This window comes from Anastrepha obliqua, chromosome 3, assembly GCF_027943255.1.
Source record: "Anastrepha obliqua isolate idAnaObli1 chromosome 3, idAnaObli1_1.0, whole genome shotgun sequence".
NCBI lineage: Eukaryota > Metazoa > Arthropoda > Insecta > Diptera > Tephritidae > Anastrepha > Anastrepha obliqua.
Genome location: NC_072894.1, coordinates 87,590,901 through 87,604,885, shown reverse-complemented (window position 1 = coordinate 87,604,885; position 13,985 = coordinate 87,590,901). Strand labels below are relative to the sequence as shown.

At 36.1% G+C, this 13,985-nt stretch overlaps 1 protein-coding gene and 1 long non-coding RNA gene across 2 annotated transcripts; one reads left to right on the top strand and one right to left on the bottom strand.

The window, feature by feature from the left end:
- Positions 1 to 2,968: 2,968 nt before the first annotated feature.
- Positions 2,969 to 3,641, bottom strand: LOC129242621 (uncharacterized). The gene is made up of 3 exons (XR_008582200.1): positions 3,491 to 3,641; positions 3,298 to 3,431; positions 2,969 to 3,205 (listed from the first exon to the last, which is right to left on the bottom strand). It is a non-coding gene; the product is annotated as an uncharacterized LOC129242621 (long non-coding RNA).
- A 465-nt stretch (positions 3,642 to 4,106) lies between these two features.
- On the top strand, positions 4,107 to 13,347 carry LOC129242620 (SANT and BTB domain regulator of class switch recombination). Its single transcript, XM_054879375.1, has 9 exons — positions 4,107 to 4,531; positions 4,581 to 5,002; positions 5,058 to 5,367; positions 6,858 to 7,129; positions 7,186 to 7,429; positions 7,531 to 7,668; positions 12,498 to 12,708; positions 12,771 to 12,990; positions 13,042 to 13,347. The coding sequence occupies exons 1-9, from the start codon at positions 4,253 to 4,255 to the stop codon at positions 13,316 to 13,318; spliced, it is 2,373 nt and encodes a 790-aa protein (XP_054735350.1). The 5' UTR covers positions 4,107 to 4,252; the 3' UTR covers positions 13,319 to 13,347.
- Positions 13,348 to 13,985: the final 638 nt, after the last annotated feature.

Genomic DNA, 13,985 nt, shown 5'->3' with positions numbered 1-13,985 from the left:
GCTGGAATGCTGGCTTATTTGATGAAATAAGTGATGTCGCAAGTGAAGTAGAAGTAATCCAAACAAGATTTCTCCTGATTTCAACGGTAATTTTTGTAGTTTGACGGCTATTTACTTATATCGTAGCATCTTCTACTTGTACAACTTTGTACATATGTATTCATCGTATTCTTAAACAAACCAATGAAATGAGCATTGGCTATGTTAATTTTTATGTTATGTTGTGAAACACAATCCAAGTAACGTGGAGTCCAAATTTTTCTACACCATACCTATCAAGTAAACTTTGAAATCTTTCATCCGCGGGTACTTAGTATATTGCCGATTCACTGATCGATAGTATTGTTACGAATTTCGTCGAATTTTCTGACGAGTTCTGTCCCGCCATCAGCTGTCGCCTTCAAAGCGAATTCATCTTGCTGTTTCGATATTTTATTCGCTCGACAAGAAGACATACATATGTATGTTGCAGTTTCCTACACTTCTATATTGTCCCGAAGAACATTGGTTAGTTGATACAAAGCAGTCTCTGTTGATCGTCCAGCCCTGTAAGCATGTTGACATGTAATGGTGTATATGCTACGATCATGGGTTTGATATTGTTGTCGTGGTAGGGTATTGTTCTGTAAATAATTGTAATATAAATGACTTATGGCAAATTGGCCTGTATGATTTGGGATAACGTGGGTCCTTCTTTCCCGCCGTAGGTATAAATACCACTTTTGTCCTTCTCCACGTCTTGTGCGATATTTGTTCTAGAAATCCTGGAAAGTAACTCTGAAAGAAAGTATGCCTTTTGCCGGGAAAGTGTATTAATACGAAATTATTTTAGAGGTTCGAAACTGTTTATTGCCCACTTCAATCTTGATGTCGTACATTTGGTATTTGATTGGTATTAATGCATTAATTTCTGTTAACTCCTCTAAGAGTTTTAGTATGTTCTGTTATTATCTCTACCGTCGTGGAAAGTGTGGGAAAGGGTGTCTCAAGAACTACAGAACAGTGATTCACAATTGAACTAAGTCAATATTCTACCAAGGAATTTGTTTCGCAGAAATTGCTTTACTTATTGGACAACTGCCTCATATGCGTTATTAATGCCTTTAATAACACTTCCGACAGTGGTTTCCAACTGTATTGTGCTCATAATGTTCTTATCTACACCTAGCTGCTCTGGAATCGTTAATATATTCCGTCATTATGTATCCCAACCTATCAACAGACGGCCAGAAGATTCGCCACCCTACTCCTGCTCTCGGAGAGCACTACCCAACAAACCAGCATGCACGAGCAATGGAGCAACATTTCTCGTTCTTTACGTACCGCCGCCAAAGAAAAACTCGGATTCTGGCGAGCCCGAAAAAACAGTTGGTATGACGCGGAATGTCATGCTGCCGCAGAAAGAAAAGATGCTGCCTATAGAGCCACGCTTTGATCGGGCGCAACGCGAGCCATGTGGGATCGCTACCGAGAGCTAAAAAAGGAAGAAAGACGTATTATCCGAAAAAAGAAACGAGAGGCCGAAATACATGAGTGCGAGAAGTTAGCGATGCTGGCCAATAGAAAAACGCCGTAAATTCTACCAGAAAGTTCGGCGGCTTACAGAAAGTTTTAAGATAGGGGCGTTTTCCAGTTATTTTTGTGGTATCAATTTTATTAAAAAAACTCAATTTTTTTGACGTTGGAAAAATAAAACAAACAAAAGCCAAACAAATCAGTTTAGGAATTAAAAAAAAATTGAATAATATTTATCCTGAACAAATTTTAAGGAAAAACTGGAAGAATACAACAAAACAATGCATTTTAAATTCCTTGCTCTTGTGGTATAGCTTGAAAACAGTCCACACTCTCATTCCCCATCCGAAGTAACTCCCACTCTTATACAAGCTTCACCAGAACGGGTACGTTTTATATGCCTAGAGACAGTACATCACGTCACTACAACTAATTAAACAAATTAAAGCTTACCTAGGCCGACTGACTTTGTGATCCAGCCCTAGTTACAGTATAGTTTCATGTCAGATCAATGTTTGTTTGAGCATAGTCTAACAATAAAGAACTATGATAAATATAATGAATTGTTATCTAAAAAAAAAAAATAATTGGCGCGTACACTTCTGTTAGGCGTTTGGCCGAGCTCCTCCTCCTATTTGTGGTGTGCGTCTTGATGTTGTTCCACAAATGGAGGGACCTACAGTTTCAAGCCGACTCCGAACGGCAGATATTTTTATGAGGAGCTTTTTCATGGTAGAAATACACTCGGAGGTTTGCCATTCCCTGCCGAGGGGGGACCGCTATTAGAAAAATGTTTTTATTAATTTTGCCTTGACCGTGATTCGAACCAACGACCTCTCGGTGAATTCCGAATGGTAATCACGCACCAACCCATTCGGCTACGGCGGCCGGGTTAATTATTATCTACATAAGATCAAAACCGCAATAAAGCAAATATTGCGTGTTTGTCAAATTATTGTATCATTTACTATATGATGAAATATCAGTTCATAAGCTTCAAATATTAAAATTTTGTTTAGGAACTAGACTGTTCCAAATAATTTTAAAATATTATTTCATTATACTTATATAAGTATATACATATATCGGCTCCATGATTCAATAATACTAGGATCTGTATTCAATGACAATTGGAATTTGACACTCCTTAATCTATTGTTGGATTTTGAAAGTGGGGAGAAAGGAAAATAATGTGATCGCCCTCTGCGAAAATGATAGTAGAGAAGTAGTAGAAATACCTTTGGTACAACATATTTGGTGTGTTAATAGAGATATTGAGGAAAATATGCATTGTTAATTTAACTAAAGTGTTCATTGTTAGTACTAAAACTGAAATATCTCTCAAAGCTAAAGTGAAACTAATTGCATTTTTAATCCTTTTTTTATTTTACATTATGTAAGATGTAATATTGTTTCTTGTGTATAATATTTAAAATTTTTTTTTTGGTATTTTATTCAAAATAAACCTGTAAGCAATAATTCTCTAATTCGGTCAGTGCATCATCGTCCTCCTTCGATATAATTAAGAACAATTCATCGTCAACACCAATTCAAATAGAATTCCAGATGTGTAGTAGTTTGCAAGCCGCGAGCGACGACTTGCAGTAAGGAATGGGCAAAATATCAAGTAATGTGGCACAAACTCATTTAGTTTTAGCGACATTACAACGAGTTTTTAACGACAAAGTGCCTGAAAAGGATCAAGAACAACGCTTGTAATCAAGGCTAAAGTTTACATAGCTTTTTCTCAATTTCACCAAATAACTATTTATTACTTAATACCTTTATCCAATGAGAACAAGCATTGTGTTTTATACTTTTACTTGCCATATCTCCTTTTTGCCATTTACCACCCTCCAGTTCTTCACATGTATCCACGAGCGCCAGATTACCAAATTCTATGAGATTGCGGCGACCTGGAATTGCAATTGAAAGCATTAATAAATGCATCCACAGTTACATTTTCACCGCTCACATCCAAGCCATCTAAGCTATGATTTTGTGTAATTTCGAACTTCTTCATACGTGAAAAGAAGAAATTGTTATTGAATTTTAAAATTGGATAATTACCGATTTTCACGTAATCAGAAAACAAAATGTGAACGATTGAGAAAAAAGTAAATAACACGAAAAAATATGTGTTTCCAACGAATTTTTAGTATGAATATTTTGCATTTTACTACTGCTTATACAATATAATAAGGGAAAACTTAGAAGTTAGCAACATTGTTGATCAAAGAAGCCCATTTTTATGTGGGGACGAAAAAGCTGCGGACGAGGACGAGAACCTTGTATTATTGAATCATTTATTTGCTCCAACTATCTGTGGACAACCAACAAGTTGTTTCAGAAAATTAATCAGCAAAACAGCTATTTGTTGATATTGATATTGCTTAAACTCTTCCATTGACTTTCTGAAATTTTTTAGTCTAACAAGCTTGCTGAAAGCACTCTCCTGGCCACGGCTGACGGTTCCGCTACTGTTGAAAATTTTTATAAAAAAATTCAAATTGACAATTGATTTTTAAATAAATTAAGCATATGCTTGTGTATTTTTTATCCTGTTTATTACACTATAGTTCATAGGGAAAAAGGTTTACACCATTGAAAATCAATTTTTATTAGTTTAGTGTTCTAAAATCTCCAAGGGAAACGATGTTTGTTTACTTTGCTCAAAATGTGACTAATACTTTTCCAAATTAATCGTGCATATAACCAATACCGACAAAGTTGAGTTATGAATTCCAGAAGACTAGAAAAAGGGATATACCAAGAAAATGTAGACGAGCGATCTTCTTTTAAAACTAATTTAATTCAACCAGTTTCCACAAGCAATTCAGATGCAGGAGTTGAAGAAGAAATTAGTTTTAATAAATTTTTAAATTTCATGAAAGTTTCTTGTCACGTAAATGATGTTATATCAGTGCAAACTAATCAACAAAGACAATTGGGGAAAAATATATCAGAAGATTTTCATTCAGTTATCACGAATGATGGATACAATTTAGAAAATATGGTAAATAATAACTATTTTAGGTAGACATTTTTAAAATAAAATATTTCAGATGAAGGCTATGAAGGATAGCGGCCATTGTAATAATAGTTCTAAAATTGATGAAGAACTTTTTCAAAGACGAAGCACTGTTGAGTTGGCTATTGGACTAATGCAGGGCGAAAATGTGCAGGCGAAATTATATAAAAAATTGGACTACATTGTAAATGAAGGCATGGTTGACTCAGTGCTTTCTTTCATTTGTCCAATACCAGTGCCAGCATCCTTTCCACGTTACATGAAACCTAAACATAAAAAAGAACTATTTATTTCTAAAGTTACTTCTTTGGACAACTCAGAGTCTGTATATAATTGCAACACCAAAATTAACGAAATTGAAAGCAGTATTGCAACAAATGGACCCCATTGCCAAATAATTCAGGATGAGGTCAAGCCTATAAGGAAGCTAGTGACTTTAAAAAGAGATAAAAAAGAGTACACTAATCCGATCATTTATTCCACTATAATTATTCATTCGGACAAATTTCAGACCAGAAGTTGTTATTCATGTTTGCGACGAGGATAAAAATTCTAACCGAGATTTTAGTTGTTCGCAGAGGCTACTAGTAAACCAAATGGGATACTTTGCGGAGGTAACAGCTGGACAAAAACTTGATGAAATGGACATTTCGGTTCATTGCGACATACAGATATTCGACTGGCTGATAAAGTGGATGAAATTAACAGATTCTGCAGAAGCCTCTGGTTTTAGAAAAACTGAATTTGAAGGCCCGGAAGGTTTACCACATTTAGATGCGAATAATGTGATTTCGATATTGGTATCTGCCGGATTTTTACAAGTAAGTTTACACGAGTTTATTCTGAGAACGTTAATTGAGGCAAACAAAATTTCGTGGTAATAGCGACGCAAATAAACTTTTTCTTTTCACATTGAATAGGGAAGTATATTGCGACAAAGACAAAGAGTAATGGAGAGAACATATACATTTTGTTTTTTCGCTTTTATATATTTAATATGTAGTTATGTATTTAATATAAATTATATATGTACATAAGTTTAAAAATATTTTGCATTTAAAAATAAACCTTCAAAAATTAATGTCAAGGGCATTCACTATATAATAACCACTTTAGCATCATATCGGAATTAAACATGATGCTGTGTGGCATGGCAACTATGATTTGGCAATTCTTTAGCACAATTAAGTTTTTTGAATGAACTGGAAAGGGTGAACAATTTACATGTATAATAGTATAAACGTATAATATAAACACAAAAGAAAAATAAAATAGATCACATTATATTATGCAAATTAAAATCACCAAAATAATGGGCCTGGATTGAAGAAAAATGGTTGATCATTAAAATTTATAATATCTGAAAAATCAAGTAACCGATCAAAACTAATGATATATTAAATGCTATATTATATTTAATGCTAAATTAAACGTTTTCAGGATATTTAAAAAAATAGTTTTTGCTTACTTTAGTTTTACAAATATTGAACATACATACTTTTATGAAAAATTTATATATACACTGTAAAAAATATGTGTTTATATAAGAAAACGATTTTAAAAAATACGTTTTTATTAATTTCTTAAATCTAAAGAAAAAATTTAAGATGTAAATGAAAAAAAAATGCCTTACACAGATGTTTCGATGAGAAAAAAAATACCCAGTGGACAACACAGAATTGATATTTGTATATAAACAAATTATTCCGGTTAAAGTAAAAAGTATGTAACTTTTTAAATTTAAAATCGGTTATGTACTTTGCTTTTTCCTTGGTTAGTTAGAGAACTTTTCTTTCTCAAGAAGAACTAACAGTAATCACTTATCATTCCTTTGGCCCAGAAACCGAGGTAATCTTGCCCTTATATCTTTACTTGTGACTTGAATCTTTCGCCGTGCTCATCACTTTCAGTTCCGATATTTCTATATCAAACAAACCTCAGTGCCTCAGGCACAAACTGCATTACACCAAATCAATCAGACCATCTCAGCTCTTAGCTCTTAAATTTAAGTAATCAATATTTTAACGTCAACTTTTGGTTTCAGCTATTCGTCCTTGAAAAATATGAAAACTTATTGCGTTTTAAAAACGGGCTTGTGAAACATAGTACTAATTAATAAGTATGAGTATTTCTCCCTCTTGTTCCCATTACCTTAATTTTTTCACTTTATATCACTTGGTTTCTTAAGATAGACGTATTAAGAAAATGCTTCTATCCCGTCGGTTAAAGAAGTCTCTTAGAGAAATATGTATATTATATTTCCATTTATTTATATCTGATTTTTGCAACTATCATTATCTTTTATTTGAAGATGGAACCGTTAGTGATTGAATGTTTATCATTTTGTCATGCCCGGCTCTGCGACGTTGTACGTTCCTCTATAAATCTTTCTCGCTTGAATGACTCTATAATTACACGTCTGGCAGCTATGTTTACGAATTTGGAACTGGAAATGGTACGTGACAAAAAAGAACGTCTAGCACCACGTCTGTGGATAAAACTTATTCAAAGCCTTTGTGAACCAGAGCCGGAAGCGTTGCGGGGGCATTTTTACAGTTTGGCAGGATTGTTTCGCTGTTCAAAGTGAGCTTATTTTTACCAAAGTTAACTTCTTATAATTTCAGTATTTATTTAATTAGGTGCGGTGAACATCTTACAAACACATTTAGGTCATATATAGCTTGTCAACCAAACAACACGCGATTAACTCGATGGGGTCAACTTAGCAGTGGCCATGTACGTGACAGTTTATGGAACATAAATAATTTTATCGCACATATTTTTAAGGAGCGTCGGTCCTGGCGCCATGTTTATTGGAAACTTTGGGGCCATTGCCACTTTCTATATTGCTGTATATGTGAAAGGCACTTTCCAGTTTATAAGGTAAGGAGTTGTTGACTATATGAATTTCTATATTTTTTCATTTCATTTCATTTCATTTATTGCCCAAAATCATTACTATATTAACATACATATATATCTAGATGACATGGTGTCGTTTTCACCCATCAAGTCCAAATTATCTTGAATCAATTACGGAAGACTTCATTACTAGTCCTATAGGCCGGTATCCATGTTGTGGGAAAAAGGCATATCGTTTTGAAGTATTTCCCGAGGCAAATGTAAGTGTTTTTTCATGTACTTGTATACACAGCGGCCGCCGTAGCCGAATGGGTTGATGCGTTGATGCATAGGTTCAAGACCTCGGACACGAAACACCAATTGGTAGACAAAGCTTTTTATGAAAAGCGGTCGCTCCTCGGCCGACAATGGTAAACCTCTGCGTGCAATACTGCCATGAAAAATCTCCTCATAAAAAAGTATCTGCCGTTCGGAGATGTCGTAAAATTGTAGGTCATTCCATTTGTGGAAAACATCAAGACGCACACCACAAGTAGGAAGAGGAGTTCAGCACCCAGAAAGTATCTTGGGCCATTATAGGTCTCGGGTAGAAAGTGGTTTAAATAAGACAAGTCTTTCGCGTGTTCTGCGATTTTTTGCTATCAACAAAGATATGTACGTTATTACACCAAATTTGTCATATGCTCAAATAAAAGCCATAACCGCTAAAAACGATGGTCAACCTATTGGTACAACGACAACGGAAAACAACTAAATTTCAGAGTTGAAAAATATGATGAAACAACTTTACTTTTTTTTTACTTACTTTTCTCGAAATGTAATGAACAATCAAGATAAATTGAAAATTGTCCTCTGGAGTGCTAATGCTAATAACTAAAAACATTCTTGAAAACAACAAAAAAAAATTTTCGAATTGTGGTATTCTCACCATGAGAATGTGTGTGCACCAGGTTAGTGAATGCTTCTGCGCGCACTTGACACCCAACAGCTAAAATAATCACCATTCGCTATGACTGTCGCCATTCTGTCGCGTATTTATAAAGTATACATACATATTATGCACAGATGACACTAAAAAATTGGCGGTTTGCCAAATATTTTTGCCTTCCGCAAGAAAAATAGGCTTATGGACAGCTCAGGCGCCTGGGGGAAGATGTGGTGAGCTCGTTTTATGAATGATCGAGCCTTGTTTTAAAAAATAAGCGGTTGCGTTTATGAATTAAATAGTTTTTGGATCGGATTGACACTTGGTGCTGTGCGAACGGGCTGTCGGCAAATCCCGCCAAGACTGGTATTGTCCTCTTTACCAGAAGGAGGAAGCTTGACGGAATCGTTCTGCCAAAGCTAAAAGGAGTCACAATCCAGCTATCCAAGGAAATTAAATATCTAGGAGTAATCCTCGATAGTAAGCTCCTATGGAAATCACACGTTGAGACAAAGGCATCCAAAGCGCTGACAGCTTTCTGGCAGTGCAAAGGTGTCTTTGGGAAAACGTGGGGTCTCTCTCCTAGCAAGGTCCTATGGATCTACACAGCTATGATAAGACCCATTATCACCTATGCATCAGTGGTCTGGATGAGTAGACTATCCCTAGTGGGAGTCAGGAGGACCTTATCGAGACTACAACGCACTGTGGCCATCTGTTGCACCGGAGCTTTTCCGACTACTTCAGGCCCGGCACTAGATGCTCTGATTGGTTTACCACCACTTGATGCTTTCATCCAAGGAGAGGCCCTGAAGACCATCTGCAGACTGAAACACAGTGGGAACTGGTACGGCCCTTGTCCGGCATTGGAACACAGAGAAGGTATGGACATCGATCCAACGATTCTCTCCATGCCCCTTGACTCAATGCCATCAAGAGTCGTACTTGAAAAGAGATACAGTGTAGTGCTACCAGAGGCTCAGTTGTGGGGAGACTCAGAAAATGAGCCCGGCAAACACTGTTTTCGCATTTTTACGGATGGCTCCAGGACCGAGCATGGCTCCGGCTCTGGGGTCTACGTGGAATCCAGCGGGACAAAACTGCACTTTGCTCTTGGAATGCATGCATCTGTGTTTCAAGCGGAGGTGTATGCAGTTCAAGAAGCGATGAACTTTGTTGTGGAAAAACGATGGAGAGGCAGATCTATATGTGTCTGCAGCGACAGCCAAGCTGCGCTTATGGCCTTAGACAGCCCTCAAACCACATCAGGGGTAGTGAAGTCCTGTAAATCCAGGCTGAACTATGTCGGCAGACATAACAGCCTGATGCTAACATGGGTCCCGGGACACGTGGGTATCGCGGGTAACGAGACCTCTGACTCCTTAGCTAAGATGGGCTCTGAAGCCAACTTCTTTGGCCCAGAGCCCGCTTTGCCACTCCCCTCTGCGGCCATCACGGCCACGGTTAGCAAATGGGTAACTACTACCCACAAGCGAGCTTGGCAGGCTGAGAGAGGCTGCAGATGGACAAAACTGATGTTACCTGTCATGTCCGATCGACTGTCGCAAACCCTTCTGTCATTAGGCAGAGGGGAGTGCAGACGGCTGGTTGGACTAATGACGGGCCACTTTCTGTGGGCAAAGCACATGGAAAGGTTGGGCATCTCAGACAGTGTACTCTGCCCAGCTTGTGAAGAGGAGGATGAGACGGCGGATCACTTCCTGTGTGTCTGCCCCGCCTTCGCCCGAATCAGGTTTGAGGTCTTTGGCACTGATGTGTTAAGAAGCGACCATCTTGGCTCCTTGGCACCACAAGATCTACTCAGATTTTTTCGGAGATCAGGTAGATTTAAAGAAAATTAAAAGGGAATCCAAGTGTAGTACAATGGACTCAATTAATGTCTGAGTGCTGCACTTGCTAGTTGTCCCGACAAAAAAAAAAAAAAAAAAAAAAAAAAAAAAAAATAGTTTTTGTTGTATTAAAGAACACTTTAGAATGCTACTTCTGCGCCAATGAAGGTATTTTGTTTTTGTAAGAACAATATTTGGAATCTCGACAGGGGGACGGCAAGTTTCATTAAGTAAATACTAAACAAAGGACATATATTTTATTAACCGTTATAGATAAATTCAAATATGTATGCACATGTAATATTAAGTAAAATCTTTGATCTCTTGATATATAAGGTCCTCTAATTACTAGTTGGAGCATAGAACGTTTAACGGTAATGTATTGTAGGCATAAAATTATCTACTTTCATGCGAAATAAATATTTAACCTCCTATTTGTGGTATGCGTCTTGATTTGTTCCACAAATGGAGGGACCTATAGTTTCAAGCCGATTCCGAACGGCAGATATTTTTTCATGCTTTTTCATGGCAGAAATACACTCGGAGGTTTGCCATTGCCTGCCGAGGGGCGATCGCTATTAGAAAAATGTTTATCTTAATTTTTTTTATGGTGTTTCACCGAGATTCAAACCAACGTTCTCTCTGTGAATTCCGAATGGTAATCACGCCCCAACTCGGCTACGGCAGCCGCCGCGAGCACCATTAGGCAAAGATAAATCGACGCATTCTATGATTATTATGACAAAAATTTACATCTAAGATGGAAGAAATCAAATGAAAATAATCAATACTGGAATATTTCTTATAGAAATATGTGCCAGTAACGGTAAATCTTGAATTTTTGTCAAATCGCGTGGTCACTGTTCAGTACATATATATGCATCAATATATGTATGTAAATATGTCTGCAGCTACTGTGCTTCTAGTGCGCGCATGAGCGTACAGTAAGATGCAGAAAACAGCAAAAAGTATCTTTTTCGAAACAATAATGTTTTGTTTTCTTATATATATATATCTGCAAAGTTAGAAACTTATCCTGCAACCAGAGTGCGGCTTATTTGGAGGTTACTGTACATACATTCCACTTTCAGATGAAATCCAAGTGCCAAATATTTACTATTGAACCTTCTGTGAGCTGTTAAGGGGGAAGTCTACTGTGAATTTTTCAAAAAATCGATTTTTTTTTATTAGCTTAAAAAATACTTTGAATCCTCTTAAATAAGGTACAATATGTGTTACAGCTGGCTAAATTTTTCTTCGTTGAAATTTCGACCTTTTCCCGAAGCGCTCCAAAGCGCGTACCTGCGGCACATGAAACTTTAAACGCATTTTTCTCGAAACTAAGTTTTTGTATACGGTGTACACGATATCTCGAGTTCTGATAAATGAATCAGCTTAAAAATTTAATTATATATTCTCTGTAATAGTGTCTCTCGTCTGACATAGGATTTTTTTGATATCGTTATTTGTTAAATTGTTATAAACAATAGTAACATCAATTTTAGGCAAAAAAAAAAAAATTTCAAGAATTTTTTTTTCAACGCCAAAATTTTTTATCGACATAATCCTACGTCAGACGAGAGTCAATACTATGTATGATAACAATATTTTGTTTTTTTGTTTTAGATCACCGAAACGTAAGATTTCTTGTACACCGTTTAGGCACCTAAGAAAAGCGGACCTGCGCTTGCAGAAGTGCCACAGCGGCCATTTTGAATATTTTGACTTAAAATTTTTTTTTTCAAAAACTTAAATATATAATAAAGATAAGAGTTTAAATAGATTTTATGTACGAGCAATATTTTGTTAGAAATAAAATCCGGAAAATAAGCCTGTTTTTTCCCTTGTCACAGTAGACTTCCCCCTTAAGCGCCGTTCATAACAACAGAAGCCAAACCCGCAACTCGTTAAACTAAAATTTTTCAGTCAATATGCACTTTTTATTTCTAAAATTTTTACACACTTTTCCTCTTGAATATTAAAACTCACATATTGAATAATAATGTATTACTTCATAGTAAAGATCTAAAAAGTTGTTTAGGTAAATTATGAAACAATTTTGTTGGCGCTTCGTAGTTCATAATTTTTGGCACAATGCTGTGCCTATGAATGTGCGCTGTATCCCTGGTAATAAAGCAATTTTCTATGAAGGAATTCAATTTGGTTGGATTGAGAAATAAATAATTATTATCAGAATCGACAAAGATACCAGTTTCTAAACAAGGACAAGTTACGCCTATTCTACTCGAGATCAAAGCAATATTTAAAATACATATGTATAGTATTTTTACGATATAGTTTTTTTTTGTATTAGGGATGCCAATTTCGTGATCATAGTGTAGTAGCTGAAAACGAACGTGAACGACAAATATTGCAAATAATGAAAGTTATATATAAAGATGGCATTATTTGCGATCCTCCAGCTGAAGATGTTTTATCGGCACGTATCACACCATGTTGGATAGGTTTACCACTTACTCCACAACACTGTCGTCAAGGATTATTGCCTAGTATGAATGCTGGCGGTAAAGGATTATGAGCTATCTTAAAGGCATACAAAAATGATATAGCATTATCCTTCTCATAGAACTAACTAAACAAATTGTCAGACGACTGGGCCAAGATGGAACCTCCTTCATTGATGAGTCTTGCAGTGACTGCAGCGATAGCGATTCAACAACGGAGAATACCGACCGTTTAATTCAGAAAGACAACAGGATTTACTACGAAATTGAGTTCAGTAGTGACGGTTGCGAATCAGAACAAACCGAGTTAGAGGCTTTGCGCATAAAAAAATTAAAAAAAAAGTAAAATTAAATATTTATCCATACATTTTATATAATTTTCCTTTTTTCCAGGCCCAGCCATAACTCTGGACGATATTGGTGTGGAGAACTTTCTGCACGGAGTAACCAAGATCATCAGCGAGAATATGAAGAAAAGGCTATAAAAAACATGATTCTTCGAATGAATAAAAATAACGGATTAGAGCAAAATCTTCTTCCAGGTGGCCCTGTCGGTGGTTTTTACGTGCGTTTGGAAACCGAATGGAGAGACCAATTAAAACATAGAAGTTTACCAAATCTTACAAACAGTTTCTCAATTTCTGGGTTCGGAAAGTTTAAATATAAATAGAGCAACTGAATGTTTTAATCCTCAATTAAGGATATTTTTCTAATTGTTATTTGAAAAATTTATAGCTTATCAGATTCTTGTAATAATGAGGTTTTTGCAAGAATCTCGTGATATTTTGTGGAAGGTTTAGTTTGGAAGACTATCTCAGACGGGGCCATACTTACACATAACACAGTCCTGCGAGGGTGAGTTTCTAGAATGGCTGTACTTGTTTCTTGTAGTTTTTTATGCGCTGAAAACGAATCTGACCTTCAAAATGCTCCATCACGTCAGGATTTTTGGTAAATGAAGCCTAAAAGGTCAAAAAATGGCCATTTTAGCCATTTTTGATAATTTTTTTTGGGATAGAAATAGACGGGTATAACGTCTATTGGCGTAACTGAAACTGTTAATTTCAAAATGTCATAACTTTTTTTTTTTAAATCGTACAATAATTTAAAAAAATGGGTTTTAAAGCTAAAGAGTTGTACTATGCGACCTTTTCGTCGAAAATTGAAAAAAAAATTTGCTATCCCCAAAAAAATTATCAAAAATGGCTAAAATGGCCATTTTTGACCTTTTAGGCTTCATTTACCAAAAATCCTGACGTGATGGAGCATTTTGAAGGTCCGATTCGTTTTCAGCGCATAAAAAACTACAAGAAACAAGTACAGCCATTCTAGAAACT